At 37.4% G+C, this 20,367-nt stretch overlaps 2 protein-coding genes across 6 annotated transcripts in view; both read left to right on the top strand.

Annotated features, from left to right (window-relative positions):
* The window catches only part of LOC113639317 (A-kinase anchor protein 2), a 72,151-nt gene extending 58,874 nt beyond the window's left edge, over positions 1 to 13,277 (top strand). For 3 of the 5 annotated variants that reach the window (XM_047804961.1, XM_047804964.1, XM_047804962.1), the window contains 4 exons: positions 1,983 to 4,125; positions 6,266 to 6,459; positions 7,479 to 7,517; positions 9,856 to 13,277. In XM_047804961.1, coding sequence (XP_047660917.1) covers positions 1,983 to 4,125; positions 6,266 to 6,459; positions 7,479 to 7,517; positions 9,856 to 9,966 — 2,487 coding nt within the window. In that variant the 3' untranslated portion in view covers positions 9,967 to 13,277. The remainder of the gene's footprint in view (positions 1 to 1,982; positions 4,126 to 6,265; positions 6,460 to 7,478; positions 7,518 to 9,855) is intronic. The other 2 variants (XM_047804963.1, XM_027141111.2) reach the window with 2 other exon arrangements.
* A 1,934-nt stretch (positions 13,278 to 15,211) lies between these two features.
* Positions 15,212 to 20,361, top strand: LOC113639319 (thymic stromal cotransporter homolog). The gene is made up of 4 exons (XM_027141113.2): positions 15,212 to 16,355; positions 17,693 to 17,776; positions 19,303 to 19,459; positions 19,561 to 20,361. Exons 1-4 carry the CDS (start codon positions 15,371 to 15,373, stop codon positions 19,607 to 19,609), a joined length of 1,275 nt encoding a protein of 424 aa, XP_026996914.1. The 5' UTR covers positions 15,212 to 15,370; the 3' UTR covers positions 19,610 to 20,361.
* The last annotated feature ends 6 nt before the right edge of the window (positions 20,362 to 20,367 follow it).

Raw genomic sequence — 20,367 nt, 5'->3', positions numbered from 1 at the left:
GATTCATTGAAAACAGTATGACATGAAGACACATTAAATGTGCATGCCACATGACCCATGTCAGTGTGGTAAACAGTGCCTTGGAGACAATGAGACAACGTTTCATTAATATTAGTGTTTCTGTTAAACTGAACAACAGATTGTCTGGTGCAGATGTGTTTTAGGGTTATAAAAGCACTAAAATGTTTTATGGGGAGAAGTGCAGAACTGGGAATAAAATTGGAATGAGCTGACTTATCTGGAAGTATGAGAATGTAGTTTCCTATTCCACTTGATCTCCAAGTATCTAAATTGTTATCCAAGAAATAATATAATGCATCATGTTTGCTGAAAGATGATATGATGATATGCTTCATCATTTTTAAGAGAACTTTAAGAGACAAACATAATGTTTTATACACTTATATTGGCCTGATTCTGCTCTGTGTGAACTTCCCTTTTTGCTTCCAGTGACACAGTCAATAAAACACTTAAAGGCTATATGGGCTTGCTGTGAGTTGACACTTGCTGTGGGTTGACACATACCATATAGTCCTTTTTTCACACTGATTGTTGTCTGTGTGAAGTGTGTTAAACAGCACCTGTTTTATTTACAGACCAAAGGCTGTTAACAAACACCAACAGTTAGCTAATAGGGAACGATTGAAACTGGTCAGGCATGCACACCTACATGTAAAACTTAATTGCTGAGCAATTGAATTTCTGTTCTTAACTGAACCTCTTGACAGGCAGAAATGTTCTACATTGCAAATGTCATTATAAAATTTTACATCTGTCATTCTCAATGGCAAAAATATTAGCATCTTATTTCAATATAAGCATAGGTACTTAGGACAAATTATCAAATCAATACTATTCAATGCAAAGTAAATGTCAGATTTTGTTCAAGTTGCTCGATACATAGCAAAATAATCCTCAACTCAGATACTGAGTCATAAACTGTTTGTGATGCTCTTTTAAAACCAGGCCTTAAAATGATATAACTTTGTTTATGTTACTTGTGGTTGACAAACACATCCTCTTTTGTTTTCTATCTCCTAGATTTTCTACTAAAGCTAGGCTTTAGGGTATTATATACTGTTTAATGGAAAAATTTATAATCCTGACATCAAAGACCGTCTAACATATCTAGTTAAAAGACAGACATTTGAAATTGTCTTGAGTCAACTCTGTGGCATTTGCCCCTGAGGCCTGCTGAGCTTTAGGATCCTTGTGACACCCATTTATATCTCACACCTCAGAGACTCCACTTCACTTAGCTCCTCAGACAGTGTCGACCCCCTAGTAGATTATCCCCTATTAGTCCCCTGTAAAGTCTCAGCTGACTTAAAATCAATGCCTCCTCTTCAGTGAATTATTCACCATTTGGCCATTAAACAGTACCATCTGGAGCAGAAAGGGAAATGAAACAGAAAGGTTCCCATTAACGTCAGTTCACTTTATTGAAGATAATTCAATTATGAACATTTCTATCTGGTAACAGTGCTGACCATACAATGTTGGGTATCTGGTTAGCACCGGCCAAATTAAACGATAGTGTTACATTTATAAATAGAATTGACTATTTTGTTATTTCATAAGATTGCATACTTCACATTCACAATTGATGTATACTTCACTCTCTGTGGTATCCTATGATTCAGTTGTCATTACTGTGGATTCTAAAAGGTTTCTTCTTCAATTATTTATGACTTGGTTCAGATTGCCTGGGTCAGAGTTCAACAAACCCATTCAAAGCCATTATCCTTCACATCTTATCATGTTGTATTCCTCTATTATGCATGATTATCCAATGCAATGCTTCCGTTCAGCTGTGCTATGCATAGATAACATTTAAATTATACACATAAAATATACATGCATATATTTATAGAAAATATACCTACATATAAAAGAATAACTTGGGGAGCGTATGTTATGCTCCATTTCCAGCATATGAAGCCAAAACAACTTCAGCTCATTCTGTTTCTGTTTGTTTTCAGAAATCCTGTCAGCTTTCAGAGGATGACGCTGAACTAAAGATTAGAAAGACCTCAGAGAAGAGCCCGAAGAGTGTCAGTTTCTTAGACCCTATCAGTGTTATTACTGAAGACAATATTGACATGGAGGTTGAGGTACAAAGCAAAAGTCAGCTTAACCATGCAACAAATGGCCAGAATGGTGTGAAGCACAAAGGAGTGCTGGATGAAGGAGAGGTTGCCCAGGAAATACGTTATCTTGACGAGGTGCTTGAGGCCAACTGCTGTGACACTGGAGCTGAGATGACTTCAAATGGAACGTATTCCCCTGTGCTTCAAGCAATATATGTTGATGGAAATGGACCATCTGTTCACGTTTCTGATGTGCCGTCCTCAATAAGTCATGGGGTAGTCGTAGAAGGAAAACAACAGACCACCTATGTTGAAGAAAATCTGAACAGTTCCAAACCAAATGGTCATCCAGGAATAATCGGTGATGACTACAACAGGTCACCTGATAATGAGACAATCAAGAAAGAGGCCCGATTTGAGCTTCGTCCTTTCTATGAAGAGAAAAAGCCATCTAAGCTTTTTGATACACCGACAGAGAAAGAAATAAGAGTGAAAAAGGTCAGGCCTTCAGAGGAGATTGCAGAGCTGGAGAAAGAACGCTTGGAGCTCATTCGTGATCAAGCAGTCAAGAAAAATCCAGGAATTGCATCAAAGTGGTGGAACCCACCACAGGAAAAGACACTGGAGGATGAACTGGAACCAGAAAAATTAGAGTCACTAAGAAGATATGAAGAGAGGAAGCAGAAGAAACCTGAAGCAAACCGAGTACCACAACCATCTGCTAAACAAACTGTCTCTTTTTTCCAGCCTGAAATGGGAAATAAGGAGGACATTGTGGTTCAAGGGATTGATTTTTCTGCAGCCCGCCAACAGTTCCTTCAGATGGAGCACAGTAAGCATCAACAACAACAGCCAGTCACAAGAAGAAGTGTGTCTCCCCAGATATACTCTGCCAAACCATTCACCAGGACCTCTGATTTTGATAGGTCAACCATTACAGTCACTAGCCATGGTAGAGTCACCGTGGAAGATGGCACTGAAATGAATCAGGTCAAAATTGAAAGGGTGTTTTGTAGTTCTGGAGATTCTCCCACACAAAGCAGGGACAGTATGTCTGACACTGAAGTGAAAAATGATGACTTTACCTGTGCCCGAGCAGTGATGACCATCCTCAAGGATGAAGAATCTGAATTGCACCAGCGATCCATTAACACTTCCTGTCATCCAGAGGAGATAGACTCTGGATTGGATGACCTATCTCTTAGATCTCAGGATACCACTATGCTTGAGAGTTTGTCCAATGACTTCAGCATGGATAACATAAGTGACAGTGGTGCCTCCAACGAGGTCATGAGCGCATTCCTGGAGAACTCTCTCGGTGACTACTCTTTCCCCTCTACTCCACTGGCCACAATACCTATAAATGAGCACCTGGATGGGAATTCACCATGTAGTTTCTATCAAACAGACAGCTTGACAGAGGAAGAACTTGAATACCATGCAGGTATCTTGGTCCAAAATGCAATCCAGCAAGCTATCGCACATCAGACCAACAAATGGGAATCACTTCAGGCTGAACAGCAGTCCTCCCCAATCCCCGAGCGACAAAAAGAAACTTCAGAGAAAGAAACCCCTGAAGAGAAATCTCCTTACGTGCCACCTGATCCAAAGCCAACCTTTGTGGAAGAGAAGGAAAGCGTAGCTCCTACAATTACTGTACAGGTGCCTACAGCTCAAGCAAGTTCAGTTATAACAGTGAATGCTTACAGGCCCCCAAGTCCTTCTCCTCCTCCTAGTGAGAAGTCAGAGTTCAGCTATTTCAGTAAGTATTCAGAGGCAGCAGAGCTCCGAAGCACAGCATCTGTCACTGCTGCACAAGCCACAGAAGTCACCTCAGGTCCTTTCACACTACGCTCACGCAAGCAGAGGACTCTGTCCATGATTGAGGAAGAGATCCGGGCGGCACAGGAACGGGATGAAGAGCTTCGTCGGGAACGACAAGCTCAGATCATGCGTCCCAGCAAAAATCCCATTCACAAGCAAAAGACCAACAGCCTTCCAGCCAAATTAGTCCTTGGTGGGAAGACAGCTCCAGGTAAGCCTACTACATTCTGCTCACAGTGAATAATATTAGGGTTGTAGTTCTGCTTCTTCTGCAGTTTATGTTCACTCTGTGACTCTGGCCTAATTCTCGTGCTAGCCTATTTTATATAGCCATGTAAGGTAGATCTGCTAAATTAATTTTCATAGTACTAAGACACATGGTAAACATCTGTAAAATATCATATATGAAATGACAGAAGATATCCATAATAAAATGGCCCTAAGGGGAATATTAAAAGTCAGTGGTCTGGTTTGGCCCGATACCATTACCTTTAGATGAATAGCCACAAGGGACACAGGGACATTTCGTTTTATAACAGGAATAAATTTATTTAGAAATCCACTGAAGGTTCCACAATGTTCCAAAACATTGACCTAATTGTCATCATGGCCCAACATTTGACAGTCAATATCTACCACCTCTGAGTTATATTTCTGGACTTGTTTGTAATGGGTTGAGTTTAGGAAAGTTGTACATATTTCCCATAGATCAGCAAGAACTGGAAACTGCTTTAGTTGTCTGTGTTTAAAAATATTGTAGATGCTGCATATCACATTCTGGCACAAATCTGGCATAAATGACTGATTTGAGTTTTTGAAACTTTTTTTGAGTCTTTTATTTATTTCTCAGCCAGCTTTGGTTGATGACCAACAAGGAAAGAAGTAATAAACGAGTTTGTTTTTAAATCGTAATCAATTACTACCACCTAGTGGTGACAAAATTAATTGCACAATAGTATTGTGAATTCCTTCTTCAGTGTTATTTACTATGGCAATGGCTCAAGGTCATTATGGGTCAGGCTGACACAAAGCAGGTCTCTGTTCATCAGACCAGTGTTACAGCAACTTCAGTCATATTCCTGGTCATATTACTATCTGTTATAGACAAAACAATACTTTTTAGTATTATGTCAAACTACACAATGACGACTTTCTGGTTGGAATACGACGTTCTTGTTAAAGTTAAATTAATAAGGATAATTAAAGATAGCTGTTGAGTCTTTGGAATATTTTGTCAGTATGACATATCATTTTGTCAGTTACATTTTATTCATATTTAGTAATATTTTACTTATATCATAAGAGTGCAGTCACTGAGATTATTTCGTATTATAAACAGGGATATTTCAGCTGTGTTTTCGAAGTTAGGGATAGGGATATACATATATAGTATTTTAAATTTTAATTTACAATTTTTGTATATATTAATTTATTTATTTTTATTCTTATTTTTTCTTCTTCTTCTTCTTATTATTATTATTATTATTATTATTATTATACAGTATATGTATTTCTTTTTCTCTCTCTTCTGTTTCCATACTTCTGTAAAGCTGCTTTGAGACAATGGGAAATTGTTAAAATCGCAATACAAATAAATTGAATTGAATTGAATTGAATTAAAGATATCCTACTGAACTAGAGATGTATATGGCAAAATATCACAAAACAATCTAATCATATTTAAAACATTCTTAAAAATTAATTGATCTCTAAAATTCTAAGAAAGAATAGTAGTATGCGGTATGTACTAATATATCTTATGTTGCTGCTAATTTAAAGGTATGACTGTTAAGATTTTGCTGAAAAAATGACAAAACCTGGTGTTTACTTCAACAAAGTCTTCCATAAAAGTCCCTTCAACTGAAATAAGGAATGACAGTATAGAGCAGTATAGAAACATTAAAACTCCTCTCCCTTCTCTGCTTTTTGCACAGTATGTCTTTCTGTGTAGCTTTCTCATTTTCCCTCCTCTGTGTTATCTGATGCTGAAATGAAACATATTTTTCAAAGGAAAGATGCCAGTATAGTAAGGATTCATGTATTAGTGTGGGACAAATTCACTAGCAGGAATATAAGCAATGGTTATGTTAAGAGGATTTTGTGATTTTTGTCATCTCGTTTTCTCTCAAAATATGCTAACTAATTATTTTCTCTATCCATCTGTAAAAATGTGCTCTCACTGTTGAAATAAACTAATTTAGCTGAAAAAACCTAAATCAGTGGTAAACATGATACTAACCGTTGGATCCATTTGCTCCATTAGCATTACTGACCTACCCATTAACTTCTTTCACTTAACATCACATGCTTTTTACCTTCATTTACATGCTTTTCTACTTCCATTGGCTCAGGTAAAATTGAAAAGATCCGTGTTGCCCCGCCAGTATCTCCAGCTTCTTCAGACGGGGCTCTCCCATCCCCACTTTCTGATCTCGGGAGCGATGACTCAGGTGGAAGCCAGCGGCCTAAAAACTTCATGCAGACCCTAATGGAAGATTTTGAGACACACAAAGTCAGGCGTCGGGAGAAGGCTGAGGACAACAGTGTGAGTTTCATAATAAATAGAAAAGTTTAGTATTCTCTACAGCAAGTAATTCTTAAGTCTAGTGCTGGGCACCAAAAACACCTTATACACCTCATAAAGTGATTGACGATTAGAATTGTTGGATCAGGGGTGTGCAGTAGGAAAAATGAAAACTCTATATGATAATGAGCAGGTCCCAAGAACTAAACATGAACCAGCTGTAGGATAACAAAATACATTTAAATGTCTTTATCTCACAAGGCTATTCCTTTAAGTTATATTACCTCAGCTCATGCTGTAATAGCAATTTATTTGAAACAGGAAGTTTCACGTGTCTGGTTAGCTCAGGAAGGAGTACTGTAGATGTGGAACTGGTGTTTTAAGCTTTAAATTAGATGCTCATAATGATTCTAGCCAGATTAGCTCACATGAGAGTGGTGAAAGTCTGTGGCTCTGAAGGGCAATTCCCCTTTTACGTTGCAAGCAGAATGAAGGTTTTTCGGACAGGGAAATGCAAGGGACTTTCCAACTTAACACCAAAAAAAGGAACTAAAACAGGCTGAGGCAGATGCCCTTTTTCTTTATCAATTTTAAAATTTGGTTCTGAAAAAAATGAGGTAAATTTTTACCTCAGATAAACCACATTATTGCCATCCTGTTTTAATCTCAATTAATTATTAGATCCCCATTTGTGAAACGTCTACCACGATTCCCCTGAACTACATTTGCTATATTCCCAATGTACTAAAATGCATTGCACCTTATTATTCTTATTACTTATGGCTCCGACGTTTGGTTCGATTATTGGAAATTATTTATTTATTTATTTTTATCTATGTGTCAGCTACTACAATTGCAGTATTCAAATCTACACAAATACAAATAATTTTCTTATGTGTATTGATGAGAAAATGTATCTAATTTAATAAATACGTTTGGAAAATGAAGAGCATTGTCCTTCATGGAAACCTTGCTTTTCTAAAGCTGCTCTCATGCAAGTGTTTTTCACTGACTAACACTTCCTCTTTCCTTCTTGTCAGTATGTGCGTCTATTGCTCTCTAAAGATGTTACATCTGAGGTACTGGTACTTTGCTTGCCTGAAAACTTGATGTGTCCATTTCATCATGTTGTTGCATGTCTTTGTTTTTCTTTGGAATTTTGCAAACAGGTGTGGCTATTCTGTGGTGTAAAACGCTTTGACATGCGTGTTACCAACTCGTCATTTTGTCTGCAGTATCATTTGTGATTTATAGTACCATACATAAGTATTCACCATATATTTGATAGTTTTACAACCTGGAAATAAAATGGACTTGATTTGGATTTTACTATTTGACTTCCACAATATGGACAACATTTGAAGTGATTGTCACAATTATTGTGACAAAATTAATTAAACAACAGACATTTTTTTTTCTTGTCCCAAATTGTTCCACCAACCCCCAAAACCCTGCCCGCAGAATTTGGCTGCAACAATAGCTGCAAGTCTTCAGGGATGTTTCTATAAACTACTCCAATGTAACATTGGCAGTATTCTTAGGCTCATTGTCCTGTTGGAAGGTGGATCTTCACGCCACTCTCAAGTCACTTGCAGACTGGAACAGGATTCTTCTTTTTATATTGGCTTATATTTGGCTTAATGCAAGCTTTCTGGTCCTTGTTGATGAAAATCATTCCCAGATTCTAACAGAATGGTGTTCTTAGGTTGATGAGCAGTCTGAGCTTTCCAACAAATGCAGCATTCTGTGGCAAAGCCATATATATTTCTTTGGGTCTAATCAGACATTTCTCTGAGACTTGGCCTTCATGATGTTTGTTGAAGTATGGTTTTTAACAAACTCTGGGGAACTATTCCAGGAACAGGTGTATTTATATTGAGACCATGTGATAATTTTATTTTACACAGGTAATTATGTGACTTCTGATGGCTACTGGTTCCATCAGAACTAATTTATTATGTTTGTCCAGGCAATAATTACCGTTATACTGGTCTGACCCTGCTTCGATATTTCATTTCATTTATTTTTTTTTTAATTCACACCATTCACTTCCAGGTTGTTACACTATCAATGGTTGAAACGTTATGTAAAGCACTTTACTGTTGTGCACACCTTTTTTTTTTTAAACATTATGCAAAGTGTTTGCACCTTGATGTCCACCTTGCTGACACAAAGGAAAACATTGTCTGTTGCCTGTTCTACCTAAATCTCCTTTCCATTAATCCCCGTTCAACATCCTCACTTCCTTCATATTCTTGGCACTCAATAATGAACAAAGATTGTCCAGTCTCATGTATCAATTTACCATTCTTCAGTATGTAACATTTCAGCAAATTCCAGAAAGGTTCAACAGGGCAGAGAACCCTGTGATTTGCGTTTTTGTTTTCGCAGTGTTAGATTTATTGTATAAGATTTATTTGTAGACAGTATAGTTTGGACTGGACATTCCAGTTCATTGGGAAATGGAAAATATACAAAGACCCTTGTGATTGCAAGACATGGTGAAAGATTGAGGCAGCCCACTTGGTGATCTGAAGCACTGTGTCTGTATGTCCTTCTGTATTGTTTGTAATCAGCCTGTACAGCTTGTGTTTACACATACTCAATTCCGTATTGTGTGCTGTGGAGTGTATTGTGTGATATGGAGTGTATTCACAGCTCCCCAACTATTACGGAAAATATTAGCCTAAACATTAAAAAAAAGAATAATCTCTGCTGTGAGGCACCTTATCACAAAGTGGTGTTACCGTTACCACCCTGAAGTTGATTATTTCCCAAAAACAATGATATCCTCACTAAACCTTTTTTCTTTTTATACCACAGATACATACTGCACACAATTAAAATATTTAATGTACTAATGACCAACACGTGTTATTATAACTCCTCTTATAGTTTCGTACCAAATCACCATTCCCTCATTAGCTGTTTTTTTTTTCTTTCTTTTTTTTTTAAAGTTAATAAGACAAAAACATGATTCATGAGAAAAAGAGAAAGCGTAAAGATTTAGGTCCTGAAGACTCAGTGGTGGAAGACTTACTGTTATAAAGTGCTGGTATTGGAGACTCCTTCCATAAATGAGTCCTTATAGAAAGCTACACCGCATGATTGGTTATTATAAAAGGCTTTGACAACATGTTTTTTATTTTATTTGTTATTAAACTTAGATGTGACCATGTAAGCCCCTGTCACTGTTTAACACATTAAACCTGTGATTTACAACCAGAACTGTGATTGAGAACCTCATCAATATAGTTGATATGGAAAATTCATCAACACCTTGTGACCAAGGACTTTTAAATTCAAAAGCACTGTGGTATAAAATAGTTTAATGTATTCCAATGTCATACATGTTTTAAGTTTATTTTCTCTCAGCCTTATGCACTAAGACAATCTGGCTCTGTGTGTCGGGGACAGGTTTTAGAGGCTACGCGTGTCACCCGCAGGAAAAGTAACATGGCTCTTCGATGGGAGGCGGGAATCTATGCCAACCAGGAAGATGCTGAGGACGAAGAGGAAGAAGAGTAAATCCAGATCGCTATTATGAACAACAGGAACAGTGGAAGGAAATCAAAAGTATGTTGGAGAAAACTACAAGTATATGTATATTGCAGGAACAAGTAATCATTGGATCTCCAAATGATGACTATAGAAATTTATCCAGTCATGTAGTGGGATCTGTGGAAAGGTTTTCACTAAAAACTCAATATGAAGACAGTTTGGTATCCAAATATACTATTTTGCTTTCTGTCTCTCTTTTGTTTCAAGCCTTTTTTTCAGTTGGTGTGTGCAGTACTTTGGGATATGTGCAAAGAAAATGCTTATTTGGATTTCTGGATTGTTTTCCATTTTGTATAGTTCAGTATATAAAATGCCTTTGAATTGACCATGGCAAAAGATCCATGTGTGGTTTTAAAAGAGGTTTAAGAAAGGTTACATATGAAGATTTGTGAGATGGTGATGGACCATACATTTAAAATAGAACATGTTATACAAATGGGAGCACTTGATTTAGATTAAACAAAAATGCTGTTTGTTGTGGGAAATAATAATTAGGATTGATTTGGGAATAGACAGTCACAAATGCAGTTTATGTTATTTATATTACAGAATAGTAGCACATCATATATACTGTACAGCGCAATAGGTCAAATTTGATGTACAAATAATAAGTTCCACTGTAAAGGAAGCAGTGGGCTTTTTTTTAGAGACAGAAAATGAAAGTAGGGCACAGAATGGTTTGGCTTGAAGACTTGAATAAGAACTTGTAGTAAAACAAGAGTATTATTGTCCAGGTTTATAAATGCACAATAGTATTCAATTGATAAGATGACATTAACAGAGAAATTATAAGGCATTTTAGTAACCAGGCCAAACAGGAAACATATAAAGGAATAAGATTCAGGCTGCCACTATACCACCTAGACCACATAAAAAATGTGATCTACTTATACTGATTCAGTTTTCATGTGGATGGCCACAACAAACTTATACTATGTATGTGATCATATGTGATAAAATGTAAGTAAGGTATATGGAATTAATTGAGCTGGAGTTGCCAGATTGAGATGAATAAGCCATCACCACCAAAGTTTAACACACTTCCCAACCACCTGCAGGATATTTTTTTCAAAAGTAGGACAATAATGAAAGAAATCCCAAAATCTGGCAACACAGAGTGTGTACAGTGTGCTACACAACCTATATAAGAGATATGCAGGATTTTAGTTTGTGTAAATGAACAGGACATGTCAGGGCATGATATGGAAATAGCAATACAGGTGTTTAGAAGTATTATCAATAAAAATGAATTCCTAATACCAAAACACTTTAACCAATCCCTCTCTCTGGAGTTTTATAGTAAGTGAACACTTTTAGTGAGTTATATGAACCGTTTGTCTTTTATACTGTGTATTTGCCTTGGTTTAGTGGATTTGAATAGAATGTGTAAATGCAATGCAGTGAAAATGTTATACAAATGCTTTGTAAATAATTTTATACATATAAAATTGGAAAGTGGGGGATGACTTTTCTTAACTGAAAAAGCACCAGCAATTTGAAGCAAAATCAGAAAAGCGACGTCGGACTCGACCGTCCAGTTCGATGGTGGACAAGGACACGTCATCAGTAAAGAAAAATTTATTGCAGAGAACAAATCAGCAACATCCTTCGACAAATGCTCATGGGGATACACTTCTTGATGTTTTGAGGTCTGCACCCATGAGTAATAAAGCTATGGATTTGATTCCTGAAAGGACTTATGTTACAAGAACTCTAATTCAGCAGACTTTCACAAAAGCTTTTTCCATTTTATATACTTATAGTAAATTACATGAATATAGAGTATATAATACACACCTGTACTGATACAACCAATATGAGATGGTTTAATGGTGGGCTCGATTGTGAGTGCAAAAAAACACCTTTTTCTTTAAGTCTGCATCCTGTGCTGTGAAGAGGCATGATGAAACGAGACAAAAATCTGTAAGGAAGTTTGTTTTGCTGAACTAATCTCATAGATCCAGAGTCTTCAATCTTATCCACGGTGTAGCTGACATTTCATTCCAACCAAGTAGGAGTGAATCACACCTGGTTTCACTTGTTTAATCAGCTCACTTGGAGTGCCTCCAAATGAGCTGTAATGAAAGGCTGCAGCCACACAGATAACATCCAAGATCCTTGTTATAGATTGTTCCAGGATGGATATTGCATCATGATAGTGAATTTTTGGACAGTGTCCTATAGAAGTCTGGCTGGATCTGACAGTAAGCAATGAATTAGGAATATTATATATATTGAAATACACATTTCTTATTCAGATACTCCATTGTGCTATATGACCTGATCAGTAGGCAGGTTTTCTGAATAATACAATAGGGAAATATTTTTTATTTGTGCAGTGAACTATTTACAGTGTATCTATGAATGGGAAATAGTTTTATGGAAGCTGGCATTTTATTACCATGTATGTGCATTTCTGCCAGGTATAGCCTTTTGTGTGCGTTTGTGTGAGTGTGCTTTTGAGCATGGATGTGTGTCTGCTAAGCAATTTTAAAATTACCAGAAATATATGCAAAAGTCTTCAAGACGACCTGACCATTCTGAGAAGCAAAGTGTATGCTAATTGATTGCCATATATACATACGAGCAGTTTTGAATAAATAAATAATATTCATAAAGAAGTGCTTTTCAAGCCTTTCAATGGTTTGGTTGTGTTGAAGCTTGGATTTTCCAAAGATGCGTTTTCTTACAATGTCTAGAAACAAAGCAGCCTTTGCTTTATTATGACCTGAGGCTATGTTATGTAAAAAGTGTAGTGTAATAGAAAATAGGGCAGCAGAGGAAACCTTTAAAATGCAGACAAGCTAAATAATACATCAATTTTAATAGCAATGAATTTGGAGTGCATTTGACTTTTTTTCAGTGCATGATATTTATATTGGTCTGGAGGTTCTGATCAGTCAGTGGATCTAAAATGGTCAGAACTGCAAGAAATTTTTGTTCTTTAAAATTATGTCCTCCTTAGTTCACAGGTACAGATAATTGACAGTACCTTTTTAGATTTAAAATGATTCTTAGAAATGTTATTTTTAAGAAAACGTTCATAAAATTTGCGAATATACTCTTCAAAATTGGAAGCCACTTATTTTTGCAAGTAGCTTTTCACTTTTTTTTTGTACTTGTGAAGTGGCAAAGTGCTTTTTTTTTAAGTTCTGTTAATTTGTTAACCACTTATTGTATGTTAATATATTCTGCTTATGTTGTTTTATAGTAATTGTATGGCTTACACTTAAACGCATATAATTATTTTCTCATTAAAAACAAAATGCATAAACATGTTTTCGTTCTCATTGTGAACTCAAACATATCTTTTAATTTAGTACTTACCTTTTGTGTTTTTATGTTGGAAGAGAAATGAGATGGTGTTTCTGAAATCATCAGACTGAAAATAGTGTTAATGCGTAATTAAAGGGGGAAAAAATTGCCTCTGTCATATCATGGGAAACTGGCAGGGTTTGGATGCACTTTTCTTTATTCACTACAAATCCATATGTATTTCTTCTGATTTGTAAATTTTGAACCTAACCAAACATTTCTAACCTGATGGTAGCCTTCACTTCCAGTATTATCCAGCCCCCGTGCATAGGACATGATGGGTAACTGTGTGTGATGATTACTGTTTGAAGAAAATGAGATTTACATGTTGCATCCTTCACATATCTTTTGAAAAAACAGTATTTTAGTACCCCAGTATAGTTTCAGTGACTGAAGCTGTAAAAACAGCCCAACACCTTAAGACACATTACATTGAGTTTTCCTTTAATTTTGTCATCTTTTTTTTTAATACTTAATCCAGATAGAGCATGGGCCATTAAAGCAAATTTTGCATGGCTTCAATTTTTATTACTGTTACTTTCATCATATAACAGTATGATTTATTTGTCTGGTCCATGTTTTAGAACGTGCCTAGTTGTTTTGTTTTTATAGTTCATATCAAGAAAGGCACTGATAAGGAAAGCCTCCCAGAAGGGTGGAAGTTATATTAAAAGCAAAGGACTAAATATGTGGTCCAAGATGTAATGTTGTAACAAATATATTCAGAGGTTTAAAGCAGTAACGAAACCTGTTAAAGATACATGCTGTTTATGTTTATGAATCAATGTTTTGCACTTCAGAAAAAAAAAAAATCAGGACAGACCAGTTCTGAAAAGAAATCCCATGACCCTTCAAAGCAATCACATTTCTCCAAGTAGATATAATGGGTGTTTTGTTTTTTTAAGGCCAGTTCATTCTCTCATTCTGCTCTCTAAGACTGCAGTGCATAAAGGTACATTTTACAAGGTGGATCATGTGTCTAATAATATGTAGGTAGACTTACAAGATACTGAGCAAAATCTCCAAGCCCTTATTTACCAACCTTTTTTTTTATGACAGACATTGCTACTATAGTCAGTCTTATTTAACAGGAGAAACCTTTTTTTAAACTCTCTCATGTACACTATAATGGCTATTGTTTTGTAGACACAGAACCATTTGCTTGTGGAAAATCCAATTCCAGACGTTTTGCCTTTAATACAACCCACTCCACTGTTCTGGGAAGTCATGCACTGATGTTGGGTAAGAAGTCCTACGGTACCATCGGTGTTCCAGTTCATCCCAAAGCTGTTCAACAGGGATGAGGCCATGACTCTGGCAAAACCACGTCTACATAAACCTCACTTCGTGCACATGTCTTGGTCTCTTAGTTCCAGTGAAGTGAGAATAATAATAATAATAATAATAATAATAAACAAAGGAATCGTATGTATATTGTAATGATCAGGTTTTGCTTTCAGTTTTATGAAGCAAAGTGTTTCATGCAGCCTTTTAGTGGTGTCACGTAACATAATGAGATTTATTGAAGTACCACAGACCTTCAGATTGCAATTTAGTTAAACAACAGCTAAAGAAGTTGTGCTGATTTACGTCTTGGAAAGAGATCTACTGTATGAGTTGATGAGCATGAAACTGAAGTCTGAGCAGAGTATACAGGTGAGATGAGAGATTAGACTAAAGGACTAAAGTGCTGCTGCATCTCTCTCTCTCTAGATAAAGCACATATAGGACTGTTAATAATACATATTTATAAGTGAACTCTTCCTATAAAAACTTTCTACTTCATGACCAAATCAACCAGTTATTTTAGTTTGCGCAACTTCCCCATGGATGAATGACGCAGTCTGATTTCCCCAGCCCACAAGCTGGGCTACACTTAAAACACGGAAATGTCATTGCACTAGTTCATTCATCAGTGAACACAGACCAGCTGCTTTAGTGTTATTTGGAGGTGGTGAGTGTGAAATGTCGGTGGGAGTGACGAAATTGGCGAAGTTCAAATAAAGACGGGAGACACTCGGTAACTTTCATCGTCTCGTTTCTTAACCTGACTGACATGGCGTTCCTGCGTAACCACTTGGAGCCTGTGGTGTTTTGCGCACAGGTCGCCAGCTCGTTTTTCGACACCGGCCTCCAGATGGTTGTAAAGCAACGTTACGAGAACAGCACACACACTGAAGCCCGAGGAGACCACGAACAGAAGTCCATAGCATACTTTTACATGATCTTTAACATCTTAACCAAGGTGGTGGCCATCATCCCGGCGTTCCTGCTGGCGCGAATCGGAGACAAGGGCTACAGAAAGGTTCCTGTAGTAGTTCCTCTGATCGGGTACTTTATTTCACGCGGGCTGCTCTTGTTTGTCATAGCTTTTGACTGGACAATAGAAGTGATGTACGCGTCTCCCATAGTGAACGGTCTCTGCGGCGGCTTCTCGTCCTACTGGCCCGGCGTGATCACACTGGTGTCTCTGAGCACGAGTGAGGAGGACCGGTCTCTGCGCATCATGTGCATAGAGCTCACGTACGGTCTAGCAGGCTTCCTGGGGAGTCTCGCATCAGGTCACCTGTTCCAACTCTATGCGCTGGAACACAGACAGGGAGTTGTGCTTGCGTGCGCAAGCGTGGTGCTGTACTTTATGTGCCTCGGGTATGCGGCGTGTATCTTTCAAGTCAACACCTGCAGGCCGCCTGTGGAATTAGATGAGAGGCTAGACAGTGACGGGGTCGGGATCCTGAGCTCCATTAAGTACAACGTCGCGCTCTTGTTCGGCGCCGGGATCTTGTACGACATGGCGGTAGCGGGTGGTGTAGAGATCCTGAACGTGTACGTGCTGGTGGAGCCGTTGAGCTGGACTGCGACGCAAGTTGGCTACGGAAACGCCGCCGGCTCGGTCATTTTCATCACCAGTTTCATCGGCGTGAAGCTGTTCACACGGTGCTCTCTGAGTGACACAACCATGATCCTGATAGGCATGTTCTCCTTCCTCACAGGGATCTACTTCATGACCTTCGTTACAACCACCGCCACGTATTACTTAGGTAAATGATAGTCAAGACATCCATGGCTTTCTATTTACGCAATGTCAGAGAAGGAGTCTAGGCCACAGGGTTCTAATCCTGTCCTGCACATTAGTGCGTTCCCTGCGCCCCTAAAAACACCTGATCCAATTTAGCAGCTGATTAACAGCCCTGAGCTGAAATGGTCTGGGATATGATCACATACACCAGACTATATTGTGTGTATTCACCACCCTTTTATTTTAACCAAATAGCTACAAATATAGCTAATTCTTCTAAAAACAATGAGACAAAAAGCAATTTAATGAAATGTTTTTTTATCCTACTTTTCTTTATTTGGTAAATGCTTGTATCCAAATCACTAATCTATTAGTGTTCACCACTTTATCGATAAAAGTTTGTTCTATCAAATAACACCATTCTTTCATTAACTGCACAAGTTAAATATTCAAGTAGGAATCATTCCATTATCACAACATGATAGTCTGTGGTTTATCGTTAATCCAGTTCAACAGGATATACTTCTTTTGCAGAAAAAGTAAGTATAGTGTACAATCTTTTTTTTTCTTGGTGATATTAGATTGAGGTCCTGTATAAAATCATTAGAATTTACAAAAGGACTACATTTTATTTTTTTAACAAAATGCTTAACTGAATGCAACTGGTAAATGCATTGTTATAAAATTATTGAAAGTATTTTTGAGTGTTACTTTATAGAATACAAGCATATATTTGTTAAGAATAGATGGAGATGGAAGTTTAGACTAACTGATCAAAAACCAATGGCTCAATTATTCTAAACTGGGACAGCCTGAAATAAGTGCTACTAATGATTTCTAGAAAGACCAGCTACAAAGCAGTCTGCAAATCTTAATAGCACAGATTTTTAATTTTGCAAGGAAAACTAAGACCAAACTAAGGACAAGTAGATTGGATTGGACAAGGATTAGAGCTAAGCACTTCACCAACAGGCTTGAGTAGCTGTACAAGAAGAAGAAAAAATAAAAGCTAATGTTCCTATAAATATATTCCTGCATTTTAAGGTGTGGGGGGGGGGGGGGGGTTTAGAGGTCATAAAAAATTAATCTCTCATATATTTGAAAATGAGGAACTGAGATGGGGAAGCCAGGAGTCAGTGAAGTGTGTGTGTGACGTGAATAAGTTTATGATGCATAAAGCAAACTGTATGAGTAACTCCTTCATCTAAGGCAGCCATGTCCAATCTTATCTGCTAAGGGCCGGTGTGTGGGTGCAGGTTTTCATTCCAACCAAGCAGAAGCCACACCTGATTCCACCTGTTTCACCCAAAGCACTGAACGCAGCAGAGTAGTAATGTATTTTTTTTTTCTTTGTTACAGCTCGTTCTCTCACATTGTTTGCACTCATCCCTATGCCCATCATTCGCTCGCTGCTGTCCAAGCAGATCCGAGGATCATCGTATGGTACGTTCTATTCCACCTTTAATCTGTTGGCTTTCATATGTGCCACACTGAGTCAACAGCAGTGCAGTTCAGGGCCCTGTTAGGTATAGAAAAACAGATGCCAAGAGCTTTGATGAGGTTCATTTGATAAGGCTGAGGGGAAAAGAAGAACTGAAAGTATACACCAGTGCATTCGTCGGAGGGGAACCTTTGCTCGAATGCAGAGATGTTTTGGTATTTCAGTGAAATGGAGCATGCAGTGGTTGTTTTTCTCTCAGCACCTTTCCTGTGAAGCCCAAAATAAATAGACATTGGCACGTGATAAAAGGTTATGGAAATTTCTTTTTTATAAAGTAGAGGAAAGATCAGTATAAGTATCCAATAGCCTTCGCACCCCTCACTTAATCTCATCATGGGTGCTGCAGTAAGAATCCTATTAAATGACCATACACTCTCTGTTAAATGACCTAGCCTATTTAGATTCATTCAGAATAACAGCATATTGACCACCAGAGGACATGCAATACATCAGCCTAACAGCATGCTCTGAATGAATCACTGCTTCCTGTTTATTGTGGGGTTTTTTAAATTTGATATTACTGGGAGTCAAACTGACAAATTGTGATGTGAATGGATACACAAAGGCGTTATCCTAAAATTGATTCTCTAAAATTTAATGAAAGGGAGAAAATCCACCTGAAAAAAATGTGTATTAAATCATCATGTGTATCAAAAATGTGTATTAAATCATCATCTGCACTCCTATTTAATGCTGTTGGAAGTGTGCTAGCGAGAGCAGCGTCATACTGGAACAGGTTTGGGCCTCTTGGACCTGAAGGGAAATTCTAATGCTACAGCATACAGACATTCTGTCAAATTGAGTGCTTAAACAGTTTGAAAAAGAACTACAAAACGCTTTGATATCCTTAAAAATCTGTCCAAGTAGTGCGTGTCCATATAAATATACAGTATATAATGTAGAGTGTGGATATCTAGATTGACTCATTGCTAGAACCGAAACCAAAAGCTCATGAGTATGATTCACAAGGCCTTTGGAAATTGGGAGTAAGCAAGGGAAATAAACTCACTGTTTCTAAAGTCTTAACTAGTCGAGTCAACAGCAAGGATATTTCAAACCTAGGGTTCAGGGCAAAAGCTGTTCAAGCACCAACACATTGTTTATTCTGTGAAATTGACCTGAAATGTTTAATTACAGTAATTCAGGACAACCTGACTTCTTGTATAAATCTTGATGATTTTATATTTCATTGTTTAACATTTTTTTTTTATATCGTAGACACAGGCCATAAAACTTTAATTTCAATTTGTTAAGTGATTTAGGCCCCAGATCTATCGCAGCCCTGATACAGAAAAATGAACAAATGAAATTCTGGTATTTATAAAAATAGAGGATGGTAGAAAATATCACACATGAAAATGTATTAAAGAAATACAAGAGCATGTGCTAAATCAGTCTCTCCTTGACCACTAGATGGCACTGTTGTATTTTTTGTTGTATTACACTTTGTCCTTTCTGTTACCCACAGGAAGAACTTTTACAGGGCTTCAGCTGTCCTTCCAATTGGCTGGTTTAGCTACGTCACCTATCTTCACCAAAGTCTACCAATCCACACTACAAACCCTTCCAGGATTTGTCTTCACCCTATCGAGTATCATCACGCTCCTCGCCATGATTCCCATCAGGTAAGCTGAATCAACATGACATCATTCCATAAATATTTTTAAATAGTTTAAATAGCCTATCTGCAATAAAAGCTCACATTTAACACATTTTTGTCCTGCAGCATTGTCGGCTGTCGTACTGCAAGACAGGAAGGCTATGACAGACTTTAAGGGCATTTAAACTTCGTACAGGGCAAGTCCAGGGTTCAAATTTCTGTATGCGGCAGTTTCACCGGTTGCTCTGGGTTCTCAGGTTTACTCAAGCCGTTTAAAGACATACTAGTAGATGGAATCACTAGGATAAATTGCCCCTTGGTGTGAGTGTGCGTATATGGTGCCCTAAGATGGACCGGTATCATATCCTGAGTATAGTCGCACCTCTGGATCCATCCAACCTGGCAGGATGAAGCAGTTATCGAAGATGAATAACTAAATGATCAATAAATGAATGAATCTTTAGGCATGATACATTTCCAAACACTGTTTTAATTACCAAAAATTGTTTACTGGAATTTTGTCATTATTTCACTTCACTGGTACTTTTTGGTGTGTATGTTTCTTTTATGTTTTTGCATTTCTTAGTTGTGTGTTTAGTGTTATTTTATTTGAGACTACTTTGCATGAAAAGGCATAATGATGATTATGCCTTTGATTAGTGTGTGTTATTTTTTATTGGCCAATTGTACCTTCTAGTCACTTTTTTGTATTCTGGACAAAAGAGAATTATCTGTAGTCCAAAATGAGTTTGATTGTTATGTTCCTTGATAAAGTGCCTTCATTTGTTTTTTAGCATACACCTTACATTGTGTCATTTATATTGAAAATGTTGTTCATGCTTCAAAAGAGGCGAAACTGTTGGTTGAATGTACAGGATATACACCAAGTGTGCAACATTTCCCAATAAAAACTGAATATATAAACTATCCAAA

The sequence above is a fragment of the Tachysurus fulvidraco genome, chromosome 20, assembly GCF_022655615.1.
Source record: "Tachysurus fulvidraco isolate hzauxx_2018 chromosome 20, HZAU_PFXX_2.0, whole genome shotgun sequence".
In the NCBI taxonomy this organism is placed as follows: Eukaryota; Metazoa; Chordata; class Actinopteri; order Siluriformes; family Bagridae; genus Tachysurus; species Tachysurus fulvidraco.
The sequence above is the reverse complement of the archived record's forward strand: the minus strand, read 5'-3'. Positions and strand labels throughout refer to the sequence as shown.

What these genes read in the sequence shown, in the direction of transcription:
- LOC113639319 (XM_027141113.2), top strand. Translation starts at nt 15,371, where the DNA reads ATGGCGTTCCTGCGTAACCACTTGGAGCCTGTGGTGTTTTGCGCACAG. An exon ending in GATCCGAGGATCATCGTATG is followed by an intron (nt 17,777 to 19,302) that starts GTACGTTCTATT and finishes TGTTACCCACAG; the next exon opens with GAAGAACTTTTACAGGGCTT. An exon ending in CTCGCCATGATTCCCATCAG is followed by an intron (nt 19,460 to 19,560) that starts GTAAGCTGAATC and finishes TTTGTCCTGCAG; the next exon opens with CATTGTCGGCTGTCGTACTG.